The 24,997-nt window shown below is 45.3% G+C and overlaps 1 protein-coding gene across 5 annotated transcripts in view; it reads right to left on the bottom strand.

Moving 5' to 3' along the window:
- Nucleotides 1–24,997, bottom strand: part of Susd1 (sushi domain containing 1) — a 121,896-nt gene that overhangs the window by 30,152 nt on the left and 66,747 nt on the right. For 3 of the 5 annotated variants that reach the window (XM_075967115.1, XM_075967117.1, XM_075967113.1), the window contains 3 exons: nucleotides 20,041–20,147; nucleotides 16,584–16,776; nucleotides 1,062–1,153 (listed from right to left, as the gene is read on the bottom strand). In XM_075967115.1, coding sequence (XP_075823230.1) covers nucleotides 1,062–1,153; nucleotides 16,584–16,776; nucleotides 20,041–20,147 — 392 coding nt within the window. The remainder of the gene's footprint in view (nucleotides 1–1,061; nucleotides 1,154–16,583; nucleotides 16,777–20,040; nucleotides 20,148–24,997) is intronic. The other 2 variants (XM_075967114.1, XM_075967116.1) reach the window with 2 other exon arrangements.

The following is a 24,997-nucleotide window of genomic DNA, read 5'->3' as shown; positions in this document are numbered from 1 at the left end:
CTAACATATATTTTATAGTAAAAGTATACACAACTGATCATTCTGGCTGATAGTTGTAATCGCAGTCCTCAAGAGGCTAGATTTATTGATATTTTATTTATGTGTGTGGGGAGTGGGTATGTGTACTTCTGTGCAGGTGTCCACAGAGGCCAAAAGAGGGCACAGAACCCCCTGGGGTGGGAATCACAGGCAGGTGTGAGCTTTGGGTGTGGGTACTGGAAACCAAGCTCCAGGCTTCTGCAAGAGCAGCACACACTTTTTCTTGTACTGCGCTGGTCTAGAAAGGCCAGCCTAGGACACGTAGTAAAACTGTCTCAAAAATAAACAGGCAAAGCTCAGAGGCCCCTCCACAGGCTGCCTGTTCCTTTCTCTTTCTATCCTTGCACACACAGCGCGGAAGCCTGTTGGCAAGGCCACAGAAGCACGGCCAAAGAACATTTCACTAGAGAGAAAATCAGGAAGCTAACCAGGCACAACCTGATTCCTTTTGGTGGCATCCAGTAGCTGAAGCTGGAGAGCTTTTCTTCCCATGACCACCTTTCATTCAGGAATCATCTAGCTTCCCAGGTTCCCAGATAACCAGACTCCTACCAGACACTCTGCTTGGGCATCAATTCTGTACCAAGACACACAACTCAAGAAATGTCTGCGCTTTCTTCCCACTCCCAAGGAGTCCCTCTGCAGACAAGCACCAGGAGTGTCTCTTCACTGTCTCTCACTCAGTCCCCATGACACGCCTTCTGCCAATGGCAGATACAAACACATTTTTTAGTCTTGTAGATTAAACATTTTTTAATGTATTCATTTTATTTTATATGTGTGAGTGTTTTACCTACATACATGCATGTGTATGTTTGCATGCCTGGTGCCCACAGAGGTCAGAAAGGGGTAGTGAATTTTCTGGAAATGGAGTTATAGATGATTAGGAGCTGCCATGAGGGAGCTGAGAATTGAGCTTGGGTTCTCTGAAAGAGCAGTTGAGCCGTCTCTCCAGCCCTAGATAGGTTCTAAACCTTCCACACAGTGCATATCTGCAAGCAAGGCAAATTTTAAAAACTTACTAAATACAGCTCTTGTACATTGGCCGTCTTCAGGCTTCTCCATCTCAGGCAGGTTTCATTATATACTGAAATATTAGTGATGGTTTGTTTGGCTGCGGAGGAAAGAAAGAACTGGATTTACACTGCATGGAAAAACAACACAAAACCACTAACTCTTCCTTGAAATATTATCTCAGGAAAAGCATTTACATAGGGCAGATTCAGCAGGGTTTTGATTCAGAAGTCAGGGCAGAAGCTTTCAAGGAACATTGTGTCCGTGTTTAAGTAAAGGGGTCCTGGGGAGGATCTAAGAACTAAAAAAAAAAAAAAAAAAAAACAACCAGCCAGAGCATCCATCTTAAAATATATAGGCTAGACACTGTCAACCTTGGTTTAGACTAGTCACTGTCAGCCTTGGTTTACTAGGTTTAGACTAGTCACTGTCAGCCTTGGTTTACTAGGTTTAGACTAGTCACTGTCAGCCTTGGTTTACTAGGTTTAGACCAGTCACTGTCAGCCTTGGTTTACTAGGTTTAGACTAGTCACTGTCAGCCTTGGTTTACTAGGTTTAGACTAGTCACTGTCAGCCTTGGTTTACTAGGTTTAGACTAGTCACTGTCAGCCTTGGTTTACTAGGTTTAGACTAGTCACTGTCAGCCTTGGTTTACTAGGTTTAGACCAGTCACTGTCAGCCTTGGTTTACTAGGTTTAGACTAGTCACTGTCAGCCTTGGTTTACTAGGTTTAGACTAGTCACTGTCAGCCTTGGTTTACTAGGTTTAGACCAGTCACTGTCAGCCTTGGTTTACTAGGTTTAGACCAGTCACTGTCAGCCTTGGTTTACTAGGTTTAGACTAGTCACTGTCAGCCTTGGTTTACTAGGTTTAGACCAGTCACTGTTAACCTTGGTTTACTAGGTTTAGACCAGTCACTGTCAGCCTTGGTTTACTAGGTTTAGACTAGTCACTGTCAGCCTTGGTTTACTAGGTTTAGACTAGACACTGTCAACCTTGGTTTAGACTAGTCACTGTCAGCCTTGGTTTACTAGGTTTAGACTAGTCACTGTCAGCCTTGGTTTACTAGGTTTAGACTAGTCACTGTCAGCCTTGGTTTACTAGGTTTAGACCAGTCACTGTCAGCCTTGGTTTACTAGGTTTAGACTAGTCACTGTCAGCCTTGGTTTACTAGGTTTAGACTAGTCACTGTCAGCCTTGGTTTACTAGGTTTAGACTAGTCACTGTCAGCCTTGGTTTACTAGGTTTAGACCAGTCACTGTCAGCCTTGGTTTACTAGGTTTAGACCAGTCACTGTCAGCCTTGGTTTACTAGGTTTAGACTAGTCACTGTCAGCCTTGGTTTACTAGGTTTAGACCAGTCACTGTTAACCTTGGTTTACTAGGTTTAGACCAGTCACTGTCAGCCTTGGTTTACTAGGTTTAGACTAGTCACTGTCAGCCTTGGTTTACTAGGTTTAGACCAGTCACTGTTAACCTTGGTTTACTAGGTTTAGACCAGTCACTGTTAACCTTGGTTTACTAAATTTAAGTTAGAACTTGTTGCCATGGGCTTTAGAAATCACTGGGATAAATGGGGCATCAGTTTGAATTCTGAACTAAAGGGAGCATCTCAGTAAGAGAATCTCTCTCTGAGGAAGTGAAAACCGCTGCCTCGAGCAGCCGGCCTCTGTGATCAAGTGGGTTTCCCCTGACTTGCATGTCCACATCACGTTCTCAGAGTCTGCTGATTTTCATGCTCATCGATCTAAACTCTAACGCACGGCCTCATACGATTTGGTCCAGATGCACAGCTACCAGACCGCCTTCCTTACCGCAAATCCTGGTATCAGAGGCGGCTGCCACGATGCCCCCCAAAACTGGACAGAACGCAGCTGAAACGCTAGGCAGATTCATAGGAACCCTGCAGTAACCTTAAAGACAACTCCCAAGCACCCGGAAGGGAAGTCCCATGGGAAGCAGGGCTCTCCTGGGCAAACCTCCAACCGGACAGGCTCCTAGGAGTGAAGCTGAGTTGGTAGATGTGACTGACCCTCCTGTGTGGGCTAAGCACGTTTACAAAGAGAAAACATGCTTGACAAGTCACAACCTCACTTCAGACGCTGCCAGAACAGCAGGGAAGGAAGTCCCTCGTGTCTGAGGGACAGAGCCCACTGGCAGGTAAGGGAAAGATGGTGGTAGCGAGCAGGAGTAGTGACCCAGGAGACAGGCCTAGGTCTCTGGACACTTCAAACTGCAAATACTACTTAGTGCTATTACTAATGCTATTGCTTGTTTTGTTTCTGTGGTACTAGGGTTCAAGCCAGGACCTCACGTGCACTAGCAAGCATCCTACTACTGAGCTACAGGCCCAGTCAAAGGCGCCAGCATGAACAATACTATCCCACCAGTTCTAGATCACACACAAAGTAGAAGTTTTCCAATTCACTCAGTGTAACCAGATGATTCACGATGTCTAAGCTGTCCAGGGGATGGCAAAGCAAACACTCAACAGTCTATGCCAAACTCGCTTCCTAATATACACAGAGAAGTACAAAGCAGCCAATAGGGGCTGGAGAGATGGCTCAACCGTTAAGAGCATTTGCTGCTCCTGCAGAGGACCTGGGTTCAGTTCCCAGCCTCCACAGGGCGGCTCACAGACACCTGTAATTCCTGTCCCAGGGAATCCAATACCCTCTTCTGACCTCCATGAGCACCAGGCACACACGGCACACATACATACACACAGGTGCAAAACACTCATACATATAAAATTTTAATTTAACTTTTTTAGATAGGGTCTCACTATGTAGACCGGGCTAAGCTGGAACTCAAAGAGATCCACCTGCCTCTGCCTTCTAAGTGCCGAGATTAAAGGTGCAAATCAGCATACCCAGTTGTTTGTTACTTTTGAGTAAAATTGTATGAACATATCAGCTCACAGGTTGACTGTCACGTAGTCAACACCATTGGACTCCAGTCTGTTGGACTGCAGCCAATATGTAGGCAGGCCCGTGTGCCTTTAAGGGTCCAACACACACAGTTCACAAAACAAAACAGCATGCCCAAGAAAAATGGATTCCCAGAATCCACACTCATTACTGGAAAAGCCATTAGTAGGATAAAAGAGACTACGCGGTTACTTTTATATTCATAATGGCAACTACATTTAAATATATTCCTGACTTAAAATCCTGGTTTACAAGGACTCAACTTCTCAGAAGCCCCTTAGCTTAATCATGTTTATTAGCATTTACCACGCTCAGTGGCAGAATAATTAGGCAGTTTCTTGTGAAATTACCAACAATACAAGGATGTCTGGTCTCGGGGCTATTATTTGGTATTAGTCAGGACATTCTAGACAAGAAGCAAGAAGACAATGAGGGGCAAATGCCAAATTGAAAGCGGGAAAGGGACAGGAGCGCCAGCAAAACCTCAGAGAAGGAAGAGCACAGCACACTGCCTGAGGACAACAGGAAAGCCGGACAGATGTCGCTGGAGCAAAAACAACACGGAAGCAAGTGCTTTCCTTTCTGTGCACAAGGAAGGGCACGATCACCCGGGTGATGTCCTCAGATGTGAGGTCCCGGCCCTGTGACCTACAAGGCAGCAAGGCCTGGTGGGACCGGGAGATCGGTCTGGATTATCCGGACAGGCTCAGAAGAATAACAAGGATCTTATAAAAACAGGATCAGTTTAAGGAAAGGCGATGTGAAGCTGGGGGCGGGAGGAGGGGTGGAAAGTGGCTCAGTCAATGAAGTGTTGGCACCCACAGAAAAAGCCAGGTGAGTGTATCACTGCATAGGCAGGGGAGGAGATGGGCGGATCCCTGTGGCTCATTCATCCAGGTCAGCTGAATTAGTGAGCTCCCGGTTCAGTGAGAGGCTCCATGTCAAAAACTAAGGTGGAAGGTGGCTGAGGAAGACACTTGATGTTGACCTCTGACCTCCACATGCATGGCATGCACAGGTATACATACACACACACATATACACATGCACACACACACACACACACACACACACGTACACCATACACCACACAGGAGGAAAGGAAGGAAAAGGGGCAAAGAGGGAAGATGAAAAGGAGGAGGAAGAGGAGGACTGAGAGGAGGGGGGATGGCGGCACACGCTCCGCATCCTGGCACTTGAAGGCTGAGGCAGAGCAGCATAGACTACGCAGGGCGACCCTGTGGGTGACAAAACACTGCAAGAAGGGAGCAAACTGATGGGAGGTGGGACCACAAGCTGAGGCAGGAAAGAAAACTGGGAAGCTGAGAGCAAGGAGCTGGGGCCTACTCTTGGACCCTTAAAGGCACACGGGCCTCCTTCATATTGGCTGCAGTCCAGCAGACTGGAGTCCAGCGTGGTTTCAGGTGTCTGACCTCCACGACTACGTGACGGTCACCCTGTGCCATTTTAAGCCACGGGGTTTCAGAGATCTTGATCTTTTTCCTAGTTCACTTACCTCATCCCCTATAAAAATCTCAAACCATAGGTATGTTCTATATACTGTTTTTTCTATGCTTCATACTTTAAAAAAGGTACCCTCCCCCCTTTCAAAAGCAATCTTTGCAGTTTTGGGAGATGTTTTGCCCCTCTGGGAGTGATATCAGCCATAATCAGAATGTTGGCGTAATTAAATATTTTATTGTTAGTAAAGGGACAAACAAACTGATCAATGGGAAAAGCAGAATCAATAACTAGGCCTATCCACTTGTGACTTTACAGATGGGAAAACAGTACGTCAAATCAGTGGATAAGCAATATTTGTTTTCTCCCTTGATACAATTAGAAAAAAATATTCTAGACTTGAGCAAAAATTTAAAATATACTATAAAATATAGAAACGAATAGTCCTATAACACTAGGTAGGAAAGACATACCAAGAAAACAAAAAAAACCCCTTAATTTAAATTTTTTTTATTGTATGTGTATTGCTGCCTGCAAGTAGGTTTGTGCACCACATAAGTGCCTGGTGTCTGTGGCGGACCAGAAGAGGGTGTTGGATCCTCTAGGACTGGAGTTACAGATGGCTGTGAGCTGCCATATGGGTGCTGGACACCAAACCTGGGTCTTCTGAAACACTAGCCAAGTGTTCTTAAGCACTGAGCTATCTCTCTAGCACCTAAACATTAATTTTTAAAATACTGACTAAAGAAAGTTAACTTTTCTGTGTGGAAAAAGATATAATATCCAAGTTTGAAAGCTCAAACAATGGTGGGGAGCGGGGTTGAAAAAATAAATGGCAATCCAAAAGTTTGAGTCTGAAATGACTGCCACAGTTCCCGCTCTGAACAGTAATTCCCCAACTGCTGGTGATATTGGGCGCCACCAGGCTCTTAAAAACTGGCTGGCTGGCTGGACATGGAGGTACAGTCCTTAAATCCCAGCACTCGGGAGTCAGAGGCAGAAGGATCTCTGTGAGTTTGAGGCCAGCTGGTCTACAGAGAGAGTGTCAGGGGAGCCAAGCTGTTACACAGAAACCCTGCCTCAAAAACAAACAAACAAACAAACAAACAAACAAACAAACAAAACCCAACCAACCAACCAAACAGAAATTGGCTGGCTGAAGCAGCCACAATCTGTGTGAACTGTAGCCTGGCCCTACCTTCCACCTGCTCTCTGCTCGGCTCCAGCCACATCCACGGGAACAGCTGCCGCCACAACGCCCACCACAGTGGACGCTGCTCTGCCATGCCCTCTCCGCCAGGAGGAACAGAAACTTCGGAACCCTTTCCTCCCATAAGCCATTCAGTACAGGTGTTTGATGATGGGCACATAAAACGGCCTGATCACTAGAGTACTAAAAACCGGTAATGGCGCCCAGATAGGAGAAAACAGAACAGGTGACTCCCAGGGGAAGTCTAACAGGCCTTTAACCCGGGGAAGTCTAACAAGCAAAGTTCCAAATTAAGATAAAGTAAGGGTTGGAGTGTAGCTCAGCACCAGAGAGCAGCTGCCTGGCCATATGCAAGTTGCTGGGTTCCGTCCCCAGCCCCAGAGGAAAGCAGTTGCTATTTCTCGGGCTCTCAAACACGAAAAGTGGTCATGTATGATGCTAGTGAAAATGCTTTCCTGGCAAGATTCCATTTACTATTAGTCTGCGTGGAACGGACACAATCTCTGTGATTTTTGAGATTTATGAGCACCGTGACGTGGAAGCCCCACTCCTGAGACTCAGCTTTACAGAGATGTGGGGCCTGCCTACGTATGCAAAGATCAGCTATAGTTCACCAAATATAAGCTAACATTCTTTTATGAGACACCAGGATCTTGTATATTATTAAAAAAGAAAAGCTTCTACCCGATGAACAATCATTAGTGTTTTCTTATCTTATCAAATTATGCTGCTTGAAAAAGCCTTTCGGATTCAAGTAAACACTAATTTTTTTATCATGTTATAAACAAAAATGAAACAGAATGTGATGAGCCGGGCGATGGTGGCGCACGCCTTTAATCCCAGCACTCGGGAAGCAGAGGCAGGCGGATCTCTGTGAGTTCAAGACCAGCCTGGTCTACAGAGCTAGTTCCAGGACAGGCTCCAAAGCCACAGAGAAACCCTGTCTCGAAAAAAAAAAAAAACAGAATGTGATGAAATATTCTTAAAATATATTCATGTTTTCTGTCTAAGACTTCTCGCTTTTTAATTGCAGCACCAGTGTCTGCAGTGGGTGTGGGTGAGGGGTCCCCATGTGTGCGGAGAGCAGAGGAGGACTACAGGGATCTTGCTTTATCAGTTTCCACCATATTGCCCTGACAAAGCGTCTATCGCTGAACCCGTACCTATGCCGGCAGTCAACAAGCCCCAGAGATCCTCCTGGCCTGCCCCCAGCCCCCACAGTGCTATGGTTATGGGCATACACATGAGTATGCTGGCTGATCACTCAGGTTCTGTAGACTTGAACGCTGCTCCTCATGCTTGCACCGCGTGGGTGTTTGAATGAGACTATCTCCCTTTCGGCTCCCTGGCGGTGATGCTATTCGGAAAGGTTTAGGTGGTACAGCAGCGTCATGTCCATTCTAGCTTGCTCTCTCTGCTTCCAGCTTGCTTTTGAAGAGGCGAGCTCTTAGTTTCTTGCTTCAGGCACCATGCCTGGGGCTTACTGCTCTGTCTCCCCACCGCGACAGGCTCTTATCCCTCTGGATCTATAAGCCCAAGTCAATCCTTCCTCCCATAAGCTGCCTTGGTGTCTTATAACAAGAACAGAAAAGCAGCTTAGCACACAGCGTCCTCATTAGGGCTTCTATTGCTGCTGTGAAACACCAGAACGAAAAAGCAAGATGGGGCCGTGATGGCTATTCTTGGTTGTCAATGGGACTACATCTGGAATGAATGAGACGTTTGCTTGGCTTGAAGTGGGTGAATCCACTTCTAGTCCGAACCTTGGAGGCAGGAAGACTCACATCTTTGATCTGGATCTTAAGGCAGGAAGGCACAAGTCTTTAATTAGGGTCTTGAGGCAGGAAAACACAGCTTTAGTCTGGGCCACGCCTTCTGCAGGAAGCCTATGTAAGGCCAGGGAAGAAGGAAGCCTTTGCTCTTTGCCTGCTTGCTCCTGCCTTGCTAGCAAGTCCGTTCCTTCACTGGCATTAGGGCCTGCTTCTTGGGAATTTATGGCCTGCCATTGTTGGATTTGTTGAACCATAGACTTTAAGTGATTCTAATAAATCACACACACACACACACACGTAAATACACACACACATATATTCATTCTATAAGTTTTGCTACTCTAGAGAACTCTGATTAATATAGGAGAGAAAGGGTTTATTAGTCTTACACTTCCAGATCGCTGTTGATCAAAGAAGTCGAGACAGGAACTCAAAATGCGGCAGGAATCTGGAGCCAAAACTGTTGAAGAGTCCATGGAGGAGTGCCGCTTACTGGTTTGGTCCCCATGGCTTCTTTGGCCTGCTTTCTTATAGAACAGAGACCACCTGACCGGGGAGGCTCTACACACAATGGGCTGGGCCCTCCCCCATCACTCACTAATTAAGAAAATACTCTACTGGCCTGCCTATAGCCCCATCTTATTGAGGTTCCCTCTTCTCTGATGACTCTAGTTTGTGTCAAGTTGACATAAAGCTAGCCAGCACACAGCAAGCACTCTCACCCCCTGAGCCATCACTATCTCCCCGGCTCATGTGATGTCATTATATCTGCTACCTAGAGTCTTAGTGAGCGGCCCTTTCTTCCTCCTTCCTTCCTTTTTTTCTGTGTATATGTGTGTGTGTGTATGTATGTATGTATGTACATGCACACGCGTGCACCTGAGGATGGGACCCAGGGGATCTTCTGTGAAGCATGCAGTCACTCTATGACGGAGATACATCCCTAGCCCAGTCTTCCTTTAGTGCACTCCCTCTTTTCCAGCTTCTCTTGTGAGCCGCTGACAGGCATTCTGATGTCACACCTTGCTGTTGTTCCTATGGTTTTCTATATGTAGCATGTTTTGTTTCTGTGGTTTTCTACTTGCAGTATGCTTTGTCTCTGGGTCAAAGCACCGTGAAAATTTTCTAAAATAGCAATGAAACACAAGGCACAAACATCACGAATGTCTGTAACTAAATACAGCAAATGACACTGTAACGAGCTCATGACACTGAGTTAGGGCCAATCTGAGGGACACATGGGCAAAGACAAGTCCCCAGCAGACAGACTGCTGGCTGTAAGGCAACTCTAAGAGTTCGTAGACGTCAAAATGTGAAAATGAAGTTCTCAAAATCAGTAAGGCAATACTACACATGTACGCATTAATAGAGTGTTTTCCGAAGGGGGAAATTCAATATCCTTCAATAATATGCACATTCATAAACGAGCACACCTTTCTACCGTGGGATTTTATCCTCTCAAAAAGAATGAGCTGAAAATAGCTGAGCTGGTGAGAAAGTAAGCCTCTAAGAATATTGCAAGCACAAAAACATTAAGAAATAACATAAAAGGATGCCCCTTCACCGTCTGCTACTAGAAAGGCTGTGTACCCGCCTCTCGCTCCTACAAACCTCCAGCCGTGGCCACCCCTTCATTCTCCCTTTCCCCACCCATGGGTCATCTAATCTAGAATAATGGGGCTGAAAAACCAGACCTGCAAGACTGTCTTCACAGAAACGAAGACCTGGCTCTCAGGCCAACAGACTTCGGACCTCTGCCTTCTTTCTTTCATGTTGTGGAAGAGCGAGTCTGGGGAACTCAGGCATCCCGTCCTCTGCTTGGCAGCCGCAAAAACCTAGAAATGGCACTCTATACACTCTATACAGTCTATACTCTCTATACACTCTATACAGTCTATACCCTCTATACACTCTATAGCCTCTATACACTCTATACCCTCTATACACTCTATACCCTCTATACATTCTATACAATCTATACTCTCTATACACTCTATACCCTCTATACACTCTATACCCTCTATACCCTCTATACACTCTATACCCTCTATATACTCTCTATACACTCTATACCCTCTATACACTCTATACAGTCTATACCCTCTATACACTCTATACCCTCTATATACTCTCTATACACTCTATACCCTCTATACACTCTATACAGTCTATACACTCTATACCCTCTATATACTCTCTATACACTCTATACCCTCTATACCCTCTATACACTCTATACCCTCTATACCCTCTATACACTCTATACCCTCTATATACTCTCTATACACTCTATACCCTCTATATACTCTCTATACACTCTATACAGTCTATACACTCTATACCCTCTATATACTCTCTATACACTCTATACCCTCTATACCCTCTATACACTCCATAGACTGCATTGCTGAGCCTTGTCAATGGTCCTCATTAACCCGGGAGCTCTGGGGTTGGGCGGGGCTCTTTGTCATCTCTGCACTCGCAGTGAGGAGGAGATTGACAGGCACAATTATCCTGGACATTTAAATGAAGCCATCAACACTAAGGAGACCACCAAGCAGCTGGCATTAGCCTGGTGGAACAGAAGTGCTGCAAGACTTGGTTACTGCCTGGTGATGGCTAGTGTTCATTGTCAGCCTGACAGGAACTGGCTTAGAGACGGGCCTGAGGGACTGACCTGGCTACTGGGCATGCCTGTGAGAGACTGTTGATTAGGTTAGCTGGTAGGTGATGATCCATCTCAACGACGGGCAGGACCGCTCACGGGTGGGGCCTCTGCGCCGTGTAAGATGGAGAATGTGGACTGAGTGGTAGTGCCGTGCATTTACCACTCTTAGCTGCCAGACTGTGGTGCCGTGTGGCCAGCTGCTCCAAGCCTCTGCTGCCTCGGTTTCCCCATCATGACGGACTATACCCTTCACTGGAGCCTGAATGAACCCTTCCTTCCTTAAATCGCTTTTCTCTGAGTCTTCTCATGGCAACAGCAACAGAAATTAATACACACTCTTAAGTTTACTTAGGAGAGGAATCACTCATTACGTAAGTGCAACAAAACCACCAAGGGGCATATAACAAATGCCATTAGGAAAAATTAAGTAGTGCTTAACGTTTTACAGACACGGTTTGCCACCTAGAGACTGATTTTTCCACACGAATTAACCCATGCAAGTACTCGTCATAACCCACAATGTAAGGACATCAGTCCCATAGTTCCAGCTGAGATAACTAAGACACACGCAGGTTAACTTAGCCAAATACCTACTAGCATTCGGCAGATCTGAGGTTTGAATTTAGACAGCCTGGTTCCAGGGGAATGTTGTCAAACCACCTGAAATCAATTATGAGAAAACTTGGGTGATGAGGCAATATATGAACTACAGAAAAGGAGGGGTTCAAGATAGTAAAAAAAAAAATTGAACTGATATGGAAAGTCAGTGCTTAAAAATGCATTGTAGACCAAAATTCTTCAGGTCAAAGGAGGAACAGAGAAAACAACATAAAAAGCAATGTGTTGGGGCTGGGAACACGGCTCAGTGGGTAAGGTGTGCACTGAGCAAGCGTGAGGACCTGGGTTCACATCCCCCGGACCCATGGAAAAGCCAGGAACAAGAGCTTGCATCTGTAACTCCAAGGACTGGGGGTGAGGGGAAGTGGGAGTTGTGGGACAGGGGAGGAGTGGGTGGATTCTGGCTAAGCGGTGAGCTCCAGCTCCAATGAGAGCCCCTGTCTCAAAAAACAAGGTTGAGAGTGACAACCAAAGACATTCACACCAACCTCGGGTCTGTGCACACGCGTACGTGAGTGAACACACTCCCTGCACACACAGATGCAGGCAGCACACACACACACACACACACACACACACACACACACAGCCGTCATTCTAACTGGAAAGCAGGGAGGACACAACAAACTTAACCGGAACAATAAGCACCGCATTATTAGAGAACCAGCCAGGTTCTCTAAACTTCCTACAAGTGGTTTGTGCAGAGCGCCGTGTGAACGAGGTGGGAGGCAAGGAGCTAGAGTCCTTCACAGAAAGAGAAACGCCACTGGCAGTGGGAAAACATGAGACCAGCGTGTCACCGGGGCTTCAGAGAAAGGATATGACGTGAGAATGTGCTGGGAAGCAGCTGGGGAAGTCACTGCTCCTGGGAAGAAAGGGTGGAGAAGGAAGATGCCTGTGCACGCGGCCTTGGAGTTTCAGTGTTGAGAGGAAGAAACAGGAGCATTAGTGCAAGATCTCACGTAGCAGAAGAACTCTAAACTAGACCAGATGATTCAAGCTCAACCAAAGCACAAAACACAAAAGAAACCTCCACAGCAACTGCACTTCTCCCCAGGACTGAAGGGGGCGCTCTTAACCTGGCTAAGCTCATTAGCCACCACTGCAGTCCGTGGTGATAGACAGGAATGATCTCTTCAAAAAACGAGGTTTTGCTCCCCTCCCTGCCTCTCCCCTCCGCACTTCAACTCCTGCAAGGTCCCCATGTTCCCAATTTACTCAGGAGATCTGGTCTTTTTCTACTTTCTACTTGTTGTGTAGATTATATCTATGTCTCTCATTGTTGTCTAAGTTATCTGGGATTGTGGTTTTTAGGCTGGAAAAATGTAGAGCTCAATAAAAATCATTTTTAAAAAAAAGAGAAAATGAAAAAAAGAATGGAAGGGATTCTGCAAGGCCTTTGGTAAAGGAAAGAATATGATAAAATATATTTAAATGTAGCAACTGTTTTCAATAACAAGAAAGCAAAAAGGGAAAATTAAAGTTAAATTTTGACACCAACAATCTAAGTAAATGTAAGAAAATAAACTTTCACATTCTGGTTTTTTTTAAAAAGAAAAAAAAAGAAAAAAAAACAAAAAAAAAAAACCAAGGTTTTATAGCCAAAACCTTGCAGTTTGGACAAACTATTTAAACACACACACAAATGAGGAAATAGGGCACACAATAAATAATCCCTTGAGGCTTTGGAGACGACGTCTCCAGTCAGGAAACCAAAGCTAAGAACAGAAATGGACACAAAGAAGGAAGGAAACGAAGCAGCGGTGACTGAACTCAGGAAATCCATGAAGGAGAGGGACAGGACAGCGTTGGGAAAAAAAGCTGAATTTCTTGATGCCTGTAAAAGAATAGATTTGAGTAAAAAATAATAAAAGATAGTAGAGAGATTTTAAAAGTAAAAATGACATTTTTCTTTTCAAGACAAGGTCTGAGTGTGTAACCTGGCTATCCTGGAACTCGCTCCGTAGACCAGGCTAGCCAACTCACAGAGATCCGCCTGCCTCTGCCTCCAAGAGCTGGGGTTAAAGGCCTGACTTAAAATGAACTTTTGTTTTTGTTTGTTTTTTTTTTTTTAGCATAAAAGATCAACACTGAAGGGGCTGAATGAAGGTCCAAGATCTGCACAACTAGGGTCTCTAAAAAACACTGAGACAGAATTAATATTTAAAAACGGCATTAACATTACAAAAACAAAAAAAGCCACACTTGAATATAAATAGTGAAATGATACTCCAACTACCTAAGAAAGCTGAGTCAACATGACCTCAAAACTTACTCAAATACAATGACTACATTTTAAAGATAAAAGAAAAATCTGCAGGCTCTCCACTCAAATAAACAAAAAGACTGAGCGTCAAACGAACCACTTCTCAGTGCGATGAAAAAGTCTTACACTTCTGTAGTTTCATTCCCTGGAAAGAATGTCAGCTCCTACCTCTCTCGATGTTTCTAGATTTTTATCAAGCTTATCCTAGAAGTAAACACATATGAACATGGACATACATCCCTGCCGAAGAGTGAGAGGACCACACGCTCTTAAACACACATGACATGGCCTGTAGGAACCTGAAAGGAATGAGAATTCCTTTCCTGATGCAGACTCTGGGCTGACCATGGATATCCGTGCTCAAGCCCCAATGCTCAACATCACAAAGGTCAGTCCCATTGCTTACGAGGGCTGAGGGTGACCACATCCCGGCCACACTCGGTCCACAAAGGCAAAGACAATTATTCCTGACTCCTTCAGCCTCAAGGCACAGTAAACACACGGCCTGATTGTTAGGAAGCTACCGTTCCTCGGGTCAGACTTCCTATTGCACAGAGTTCCTGTGGGTTACAGGTCACTGAGCAAACAAGATGCAGACTGTGGTATTTCATGTCACCCCAGCCTCCAAGAAGTGGGTGATAGGTTATCTGCCCATTGCCATTCCTCTGGTGTTTAGCCCAAGACGGGTCAGATAAGCCCATTACACCTAAACCTTTTCCTCTAATGGAACTTCAGGATAGAATCTGTGTTGAGGGTCATCCTGGCAATTGCCCACAACAGTGAAGATGATACTTTGTCTATTAATCCTGCACAATCCCAAGTGTTAAGAAAGATTGAGACTTGGTTTCTCACTGCAAAATGTGAATACCGGACACAGCCAAAGACGATGGCTGTCTCAGCGGCACAACGGCGGGGTCTCAGGGATGCGGAAACAGAGGAAGTGGTATATGACCATCAGGAAAAGCATATGATCAGGCCAATTTTAGCACTCTAGCTTCTTGGACATGAACATATAGCATTATTTTAGTTAGTCCTCCCTTCCTTCTTCCCCTTCCTTCTTTTGTCTCTGCCTGCATGGACCAGCTAAGTTGCTTGTGGCTACAATACTACCTAAGATGTGGACTGGCAGAATCAGCGGGACGGAGTTTGCTAGGAATTGGACTCAGGGTGCAGACCTGTACCTACTGACTTGGAACTCTAGGGACAGAGCCTATGAACTCGTGCCTTAATGGCTCTCCTGGTAATCCCAAGCTTGTCAGCTCCTGAGATGACCCGTGAGTGTGCTCATGTCTCGAAAACTGCAGTCTCCCGAGTACCAAGGCCAAACTACCCGCCTCCTACCCCACCAGGAACGAAAGGGAACCAGAAACATAGGGGTTCTAAAAAGACAGGGATAGGCCCTTCATTCTGCTGCTTCCTTCAAACGGGGCGACCTCTTTCCCTAGATGTCCCAAAATATGATTATTAAACCCAAAGGATTAAAGCAATGGTGAGAGGGGCCTGACAATGTGGCTCAGCAGCAGAACACTTGTCTGGCTTGTACAAAGTCCTGCGTGGATGGGTTCTCTACGAAAAGAAGAAAGGGGAAGGAGGGACGGAAAGGGAAAGACCCCGTGTCCCTCAGAGCTAGCCAAGAGCTGACTGGTTAACGCCGCTAGCCTCTATGTGGCTTCCAGGGAAGTCCACAAAGGAAGAGTTTCAGAGGAGCCTGGGTGTCATCACACTGCTACTCTGAGTCAAGTTGTTGGAAATAAGTTAATAAAAAAAAATCTAAGAGGCTAGTGAACATGAAGCAGATTTTAATATATCGTTCTCAGAGAGGGCAAAATAAAATAAAAATTTTTAAAAAAGGCCAAATCACTGATCTGGCCCATGACAGTGGTTTTTAAGATCCTTGAGAAATTTCTGTCCTCTTCTTCTATAGTCTGGAACTTGTATCCCCTCCAAACTAGGTCTCAGAGACCTAGGACACAAAGCCTCACCCAATGAACAATCTGGGGCTTGATGCTGTCCCTCTCTTCTTTCCAGATCTTGGGCTCAGTCACACGGAACTCATCTAACTCTCAGAGGCCTGAGACAAACAGACTTCAGCCTCCAGCTAGTGGAGGAAAGGACCGAATGCTTCTGGAAACTCCAATGCACTCTAGCTTACCTCATATTGAAAATGGACCATAACAACCTATTGTTTAAATGTGCCCCTGCCCCTGCAATGACCCAACTGTGAGCCCTCTTGATTCTGCCAGTTCCCAACAAAGTGGGGAGATTTCTGTCTCCATGAAGATATTCCTAGTTGTCTCTATCAATATCCTCAGAGCCAGAACCATTTTCAACTTGAGATGAGAGACAGACAGAGGCTTCCAGAATTCTCACACTAAGGTTACCTGGAATCCCCCACTTGAAGCAGCATCTCCTTGCCTGGTCCCTCTAGAAGCCAAAATGCTACCCAAAGGAACCGGATGGCAAGATTTGAGCATCCTGAACCAAAGTAAAGCTCGCAGTTGGTCAGAACTAGAACTCAGGGCTCTTGGCCGTGCCCTCCATGCTCCCCATATGGTACCATTCAACTCTCAGAGGGTACAACACAGAAGGCATCCGTCCGTGCCTACCTGTTAGTGCGGTTGTTAGGCTTATTTGTGCCGAGTGTGGCTCGGTGGGTCGCAGGAGGGTGATGTTTATTGTGTAATCAGTGGCTGGGTACAGCTCTAAACACACTTCCGGAGCTTGGTCTCTTGTTGTGAAGTTAAAGAAAGTTGCATGATAAAAGCTCTCCAGATACCACCTCTGACCCAGAACTTCCACCTGTCACAAGATGGAAAGCGAGGGTTGCGTTAGCTTCCTGTTGGCTTGTGGAGTTCTAGACTGCAAGTCGAGTGGAGGCACAAAAACTTCCTTCCGAGGATCTTAGAATAAGACACCAGCAAGCTAAGCTGAGGACAACCTCTCCTACTGTACCTATCCTGTCCAGTAGGCGTAGGTCAACAATTAAATTGCATACCCAATGACAGTTAGGAATAAACGTATCTCAGAAGAATAAGACGGCAGGCTATTCTAAAGTGATCCCTTGGTGCCCACTCAAGTGAAAGACACTGTATTGAAGCTACCGGACAAAACCCTTTCCACTTTTCTCATCACGGGAATCCACAGACAAGTCCCATTGTGCAGGTATGTAAGCACTATGAGAACTGCCCCAGGCTATGCTTTTACAATGACAGTACAATGCCATTTCCATTGCTCCTTCCTTCCCATTAGAGCTTGGGAAAAGCTGATGGCCGTGGAGGCGTCACACATTGCTGTCTGAATCATGCCGCTCAAGTAACAGTGGGTCACAAGGGAAACACTTTAGTGACGATCCCAGAAAAACAGGATCAAATATCAGCAACCAGTAGGCTTTGTTTGGTGGGTACTGTGAGTTTAATCATTCAGTTGAAGCTCACGTCATTGACTCTACCACCTCCCTTCCTTCCATATTACGTTCACTGAGCTTTCCTCACAGGTCATCCAAGACGGTGATAATTTGCTCATAAGATTCATCTCTTGGCCAAGTCCTCCAATTCTCTCAGGTCCTTCTCTTGGTATCCTTAGAGATAAACTATCAAAAATTGGCCTCAGAGGTCCTTGAGTTCAGTGCTATGAATATCCCTCCCATCCATTCCAGCCAGCCACAGCCATGCTCCAGGGTCTAGACAACATCACCAACAGAGCTGCTCACAAGATCTCGCGATGCCCTGTTCTCCTGGACCACTCTCTAATACAAGTAATACATTCATATAAGATGTGAACAAAATGTATGTTTTCTTCTGCAGACAGCTTTCGAATATTCACTTTCCCCCAGTGGATTTATTTATCTTTCATGTATTACATAAATTGATTTTTTTTTATTTATTATGTATACAATATTCTGTCTGTGCGTATGTCTGCAGGCCAGAAGAGGGTACCAGACCTCATTAAAGATGGTTGTGAGCCACCATGTGGTTGCCGGGAATTGAACTCAGAACCTTTGGAAGAACAGGCAATGCTCTTAACCACTGAGCCATCTCTCCAGCCCCCATAAATTGATCTTTGATACATTAAAAGTTTAGTTTCTTTTTCAATTTTATTCTTCAATCATCTTAGTGTAGGGTGTGTGTGTGTAATGTGGATGCCCGAGGCTGAATGTCTTCCTTTATCACTCTGTACCTTACTTTTTGAGACAGAGTCTTACACTGACCCTCAAGCCCACAGATCAGCTACCCTAGCTGGCCAATAGCCAAAGGGATCCATCCTCCTGGCTCTGCACACACCTGCACCTGACTCTTCAGGTGATGATGGGGTCCACACTCAGTTCCTCATGCTTGGGCAGCAAGGATTTTACCAACTGAGCCATTTCCCCAGCCCCTAGAATCACTGGTCTTCTTAACCAAGTCTCCGGCTAGCTATAATAAGACTTTCAACACTAATATGAAAACCATTTTAATCTTAGAATAAATAAACTATTTGGGTCCTTGAATATATATGTCTCTAGCCCCAGGGCTCTTTCCAACACGGAAATGTAAATACTCACTTACAGGCTTCCCTCCAGTGGCTCCACATGGGCATTCAGATTCAAAGCAAAGCAGTAGGGCTCCAGCCAGTCACTACTGGATCTTCACCCTCCCTCTTCCTACCTACTCCTCTTTGCTTTTGATGTCAGCCACTGTGCTGTCTATGCACCCACAATGCCCTTCTTCACCCTTGCTTCAGCTAATTCCTGCTCATTTCCTATGAGACAACATAGTTTTGGCTTCTTAAAAATTTACACCTTGGCAGGAGAAGATGGCTCAGCAGTTACAAGCCCTGGTTCTTTTAGAAGACCTGGGTTCAATTCCCAGCACCCATATGGTGGCTCACAACCATGTGGAACTCCAGTCCCAGGGGATCCAACACTCCAAGGCATATACACGATGCACATACATACATGCAGACAAAACATACACATGAGAATAAATGTAAATTATTTTTAAAAATTATACCTGGGAACATGCATGTGTGAAACACACACACACGCACGCACACACACACACACAGAGTCCTATTACATTATTTTTATCAAAAATTTTTTATCAGAGATTCATTGTACCAAATTACAGTTGCCTATTTATTTGCACATTCCTATTTGTTTGGATTGAAACTTCCAGGTTATACTATATGACATCCTCTTGCTAAATATTTGTGGAATGAATGATTAATTTTAACTTTATTGCACACAGCCAGAGTTGCTAGGCACTAAACGTGACACCAAAAGTAAATTCGGATTCCTTCCTAAATTTGCTTATGATTTGAGTTTGGGCGTAAAAGAAAACTACACTAAAGTTACATGAAAGCCAGCGGCCACACGATGAGTGTCTTAAAAATGAACGCCCAATGTGTAGACTTGAGAGCAAATCAAGATGTAAATAGTAAATGCATTAAAACATAAGTGTGAAATCGCAGGCAGGAGAATGATAGAAAATCACCAACTACACAGCACCTTTTTTCAACTCAGCTCCTCCTCGTGGCCATCTAACATGCACTCATCTCTAGAAATGGACACCACAAACAACGCAGACAGTCCTCCCAGCAGGAGTCTTTAAATAGCCTGAACCAGCACTCGGGAGGCAGAGACAGGCGGATCTCTGTGAGTTCAAGACCAGCCTGGTCCACAGAGCAAGCTCCAGGACAGTCAGAGATACACAGAGAAACCCTGTCTCGGGGGAAAAAAATATTCTGAACCATCCATTGGAGATAGCCCACATTTTTGGTAAGCAGAGTTGTGTTTTTATTAAAGATGTTTTAATATAGACTTGATGCTAGCACACATCCAAAAACATGGGCTGCAAAGAAGAGTCACAGTTCAGGGAAAAGATGTGTTTAATAAAGATTTGAAGCTCAGGGGTTAAGAGCAAAAGAGATGCTCGGGGAAAGAATGGTGCATACCCAGTGTGGGAATAAATCGTTCAGTTTTCCCAGGGTGGGAATAAATCACCCGATTTTCCCAGTGTGGGAATAAGTCACTCAAGTTTTGGAACGACAAATTCTATAACAGGTAAGAATAAGGGTTCACCTTACTTGATACATTTGTTCCGATCCATCTTTCGTAGAACGCCTGTTCAACTTCAAACACGTGTCATTAAATACTGAAATATTGAGAATTCCATCTTCTAAGAGATCATCTTCTAGAAGACAAGGGAGCATAGAGAAAGGTCAGATCCCCAAGGCTGAATGTGAGTGCAGCTGGGATTCTTCCCAGGGCCGGCAGGGTGTTTAACAGGAAGAGCATTCCATTTACATTGGTATTACAGACTTAGACGCAAACACTAGCTGTATAGTTTGTTCTCAATTGAATTTGTGTGTGTGTGTGTGTGTGTGTGTGTGTGTGTGTGTGTGTGTGTGTGTGGTGCTCTCAATCGCTCTCCATCTTATCCTTTGAGACAGGGTCTCCCACTGAATCAGGAGCCCCCTGATTCTGCTAGGCCATCTGGGCAGCAAGCACCCAGGGTCCTCCTGTCTCTGTTCTCCCAGTGCTAGGACTACAGGTGAACTCCACTTCTGGGCATCTCATGTGGGTTCTAGGGAATAGAACTTGGGTCCTCATGCTTACACAGCAAGCGCTTTAACAATCGAGCCATTTCCCCAGCCCTTGTCTCTTTTCTGGTTTTTCATTTGTTCCAGGTTTTGTTTTGTTTTGAAGATTTATTTATTTTATGAGTGTTTTGCCTGCACAGATGCCTCTGTACCGCATACCCACCTGATGCCCTTGGAGGCCAGAGAGGGCATCAGATCTCTGGAACTAGAGTTACAGAAGTTGTGAGCAGCCATGTGGGTACTGGGAACCAAACCCACGTCCTCAGCAAGAGCAACAAAAGCTCTTATCCACTGAGCATCTCTCCAGCCCTCTTGTTTTGTCTTTTGAGACAGGATCTCACTTTGGACTTGCTATGTAGCCCAGTCTGGCCTCTTCTCCTAATTCCTCTTCCTCAGCCTCGAGAACTGGAATTATGGGCATGCACCACTACACCAGAAACGCATCTATTCCTGAGTTGTATGAACTCAGTGAGGTTCAGAAGGGTTTCTTATGAACTTTAATTTTCTCACTTGTGAAATCGACATATCCAGCTTGCTTTCTTATGTCATGGGCAGTTGGGAGAACTGTAGCGTAAATAATAAAAACCCAGAGACAGATATTGGGGTTCAAGCTGAAGATCAGAAAAGCAAAGCAGCCACTAGAGAGACCGCAGAATGAAAGGGTGAGATCCTGTCTCCATGAATCCTCAGACTCCACACTCCACTGAGTTCCTGCATCTTCCCCTTTATATTCCTCTCTCCACCCAGCTATATGGCTCCTTTCTCCACCTCCCTAGTGCTGGGATTAAAGGTGCGAGCTACTACCACCTGGATCTCTTTCTGGATCAATCTTGGGTAGCCCAGGGTAGCCGTGAACTCACAGAGATCCCTTAGCCTCTGTCTCCTGAGTTCTGGGATTAAAGGTGTGTGCCACCACTTCCTTGCCTCTAGTGGCTTAGCTTTGCATTCTGATCTTCGGGCAAGCTTTATTTATTAGAATACAAATAAAATATCACTACCAAGAACCAAATGAAATACTGAAATATTTCAGTAAACTTCTAAAGCTGTGACCTCTGTAACAGGTAGCTGTTCTTACATGGACCAGGCAAAAATATCCTCAACCATATCTGTGGACAGACGTCTTGAGAAGGAGGGAAATGGTGAGAGGTTAGGAGCCTCCGGGCTGGTGCTTTCCAACAGAAAACGACGAGAAAGAAGACACGGCAGCAGAAGAGACGACATGTTCTCACAGCAGAAGAGACGTGTTCTCACAGCAGAAGAGACGTGTTCTCACAGCAGACAGGGCTTTGCCAGCTACTGAGCTGCATTCAGCTGAGGTGATTAAGAACCAGGGAGAAGGCCTGGTTCTAACCATTATCTAGAAAAAGTCATTTTCTACCTCCTGCGGATGCAACATTCCAGCGGTCCTTTATTTTCTTAACACAGCCAAAAAAGAAGAGAGGCCACAGGATGAATTAAATAGCTCACTTTGAGTCTAGGGGTAATTTCTCAGGAAAAGCAAATTTCCTAACAAACAAGCCTTTACATTCTCTACCAGTGAAAAAGGGTTGTTTTTCTTTATATGGTGCTGGGGATCAAACCTTCAAGTTCACACGTACAAACCATGCACTGTCCCCTGAGCTACATCTGCAGCCACAATTAAAAGCTTAACCATCTGTTAGGGTGATTCTCTTTTACATTCAATTTCAATATATAAGTCTCTCAGGGGAGTCCGTGTCATCTAAGAAGTACTCATGGCAATGGCAAATTATCCCAGTCAAAATCGGGATTGCCCAAAGTAGTTTCAATATTGCTAACATACGCGGCACAAGGCATTAGCTGAGAGACAATATTCCTGACCATAACTGGGAAATGTGAAAGGATGGTTCTAAGAATTTGAAGACCTGTCATAGGTACTTCATCTTTGCAGTGTTTAAAGTTTTCACAAGGATGTCAGAGGGGGAAAGACAGCCACAGGATTTTTGAGGAGCCTCAAACGCATGCGTGTATGAAATGTACAAAAGAAAAAGCACATAAAGCCTACGACTGTACACAAACAAAACCCAAGCAGAAGTACTGCCTGCAGGGTCCCACGTAATACAGCCATTACAGTCTGAATTCAGAGGAAGACGGTGCTAGGAACAAAGGCATCTGGCTTCTCCTTCCCACACCCGCTCCTGACAGAAGTGACTGAGAATAACTAAAAATGGGTCAAAATTTGCATCTGGGTCGGAAGCAAAGGTTGGTTGCCATATGCAAGGTAGACGTACAAAGACAACTATGCTTAGCCCAGCATAAAAGCGACCAGGCTGTGGGAGACTCAGGGCGACAATTCAACCTGCCTTCCAGGCAAATGAGCAGGGTCTCCAGATTTCAAAGGAAGGACTAGAGAATTTGAGCCCGTAGACAGGTCACAGGACAAGTCAGTGATGAATGTCCTTGTGGAGCCACGGTCCATTAGCCCTAAACCTAACTGCATGTCAGAACCACACATTTTAAATGGTGTTGGCCATCTATGGAGTTCACCAGGCAATTATCCCAGCCGAGTACTAACCAGGCCCTGTCCTGCTTAGCTTCTGAGATAGGGGAGATCAGGCACCTTCTGGGTGGTCTGGCTATAGACTCACTGGCAATTCTGAGGGGCAGCCAGGGAAAGAAGTGTATGCACTGCCATTGCTAATGCCATCGGTCTGTCCTTGGTGCACTGGAGATCAGCAACAATAAAGGATGTCTTAGTGGAGACCCCAGGCCCAGAGAGCTCCTGTGACCAAAACCCTGGGTTGATTGACAGGACAGCCTGACTGCTGCCTCAGTAGGGGCTGCTGCACATCCTGAAGCCAAGCAGCACCCAGAGAGCCACTGCTCGGCAGGTCAGGGAAACTGGAGGGAGGCATGGAATCGGTGAACAACTGGACAGACGCACAGACCACACAGGGACGTTATCTGTGGGGGCAAAGCTTAATTCTTCATTTTCTTTTTCTCCTTCTGCCGCTCCTACTGTTTTTTCTCTGTTCCGTTCTTCTCTCCTGTTGTCTCCCTCCTCCTCCTTTCTCCTTGTTCTTCTCATTCTTGTTCTTCTTCCTCTTCTCCTTCTTCCCTGCTGTTCTCCTTCTACTCCTCTTAGTTTTTCCTTATCCCTTTTATACCTCCTAATACAAAGATGCAAAAGGAGATCACCCTGCAGCCACAAGCGAGATGCTTTCCAAAAACAAATTAGAATCTTCGCACAGGAAGAGATCACATTAGGATCACAAGGTAGATGTTTTTTCTTAGGAGCCCACAGGTGGTTAAACATTTCCTTTTTTATTAATTCCCCCACCATAACATCTTCACCCCAGAGCAATGATTCTTTATTACTGATTAACAAAGTCTGAAGCAAGCTAATAGATTTCAGCCAGCTCCTTTAGTCCTGGCAGGCTGCTGTTTGTGGTTCCAGTGTGTCAGATTCCTACAAAACTTTATTCTCGTGGTCTAGTTAATCATCTACTTTTTTGCTACACACAATAGTGTCATTTAGTTTCCTCTCACAATTTTCTTCTTTAAGGTGCATCCCGAAACCTGTGATTAATTCTGTAAGCTGAATGACCGAGGACCTCGGGCCTAACCCTGGGTGCAGGGACATAACTGCTTTCTTTGATCATCAGTCTGTTTTCCTACAGGCAGAGTTCATGGTCTATAAGGCATGAAATGTTCTTGTTCTTAGTTTCCATCTAACAAAAAGGAAGGTGACTAACTCTCACATCTAACAAAGGGGAAGGTGACTTCCAGCCTGATTTTGTCTTTTTGTGTGTGTGTCTCTCTATTGGCAGAATAACCTAAAAGCATTTCCCTAATCAATTTTACTGACTGTCCTAACCACTTGTATCTTTTGGGCTAACTCAGAAAGTTCAATGAAATCATAGCTTTAACTAATCATCACTGCTCTTATAAAAATCATCTTCATTATGATCTGTAAGTAAATTGCCCAGTGAGGAGTGGGATTTTTTCATGAAACGATCACTCTATACAGGATACAGTGGGATCTGTTCACACAGTAATCACAGTCATTGCGCCAAATACGGCAGGAACACGACAGTAACAAGCAAGAGAAAGTACAGCAGAAGCAGGTGATGTTCTGGAAAAAATCTCCCCGGGACTTTGCCTCTGCAGGGTTTATCACCATAGCTTTGCTATTTGGTGGCTTGAACTCCACAAGCTCCTCTGACATGGCCCCCGAGGCAGTGCAGAGCCGGCCCACAACTAACCGCTTCACAGGTTAACGGAACAATGAGCTCAGAAAGTAAACTCAGGGAGATGAGTTTCCCCCACAGCGGCCAGTCAAAGAAGGCTAGTCCACCCGACCTTCACGGGTGGAGGGGGAAAGTAAAGTCAAAGGGAATGACATCTGTCCTCTGAGAAGCATCAGTCTAGACAGGGCTTTACCACCCCAGAAGTCATCTCGAATCCTGTGAGACGATGATTC

This window comes from Microtus pennsylvanicus, chromosome 3 (genome assembly GCF_037038515.1).
Source record: "Microtus pennsylvanicus isolate mMicPen1 chromosome 3, mMicPen1.hap1, whole genome shotgun sequence".
Taxonomy (NCBI): Eukaryota; Metazoa; Chordata; class Mammalia; order Rodentia; family Cricetidae; genus Microtus; species Microtus pennsylvanicus.
This window is presented reverse-complemented; position numbering and strand designations above follow the sequence as displayed.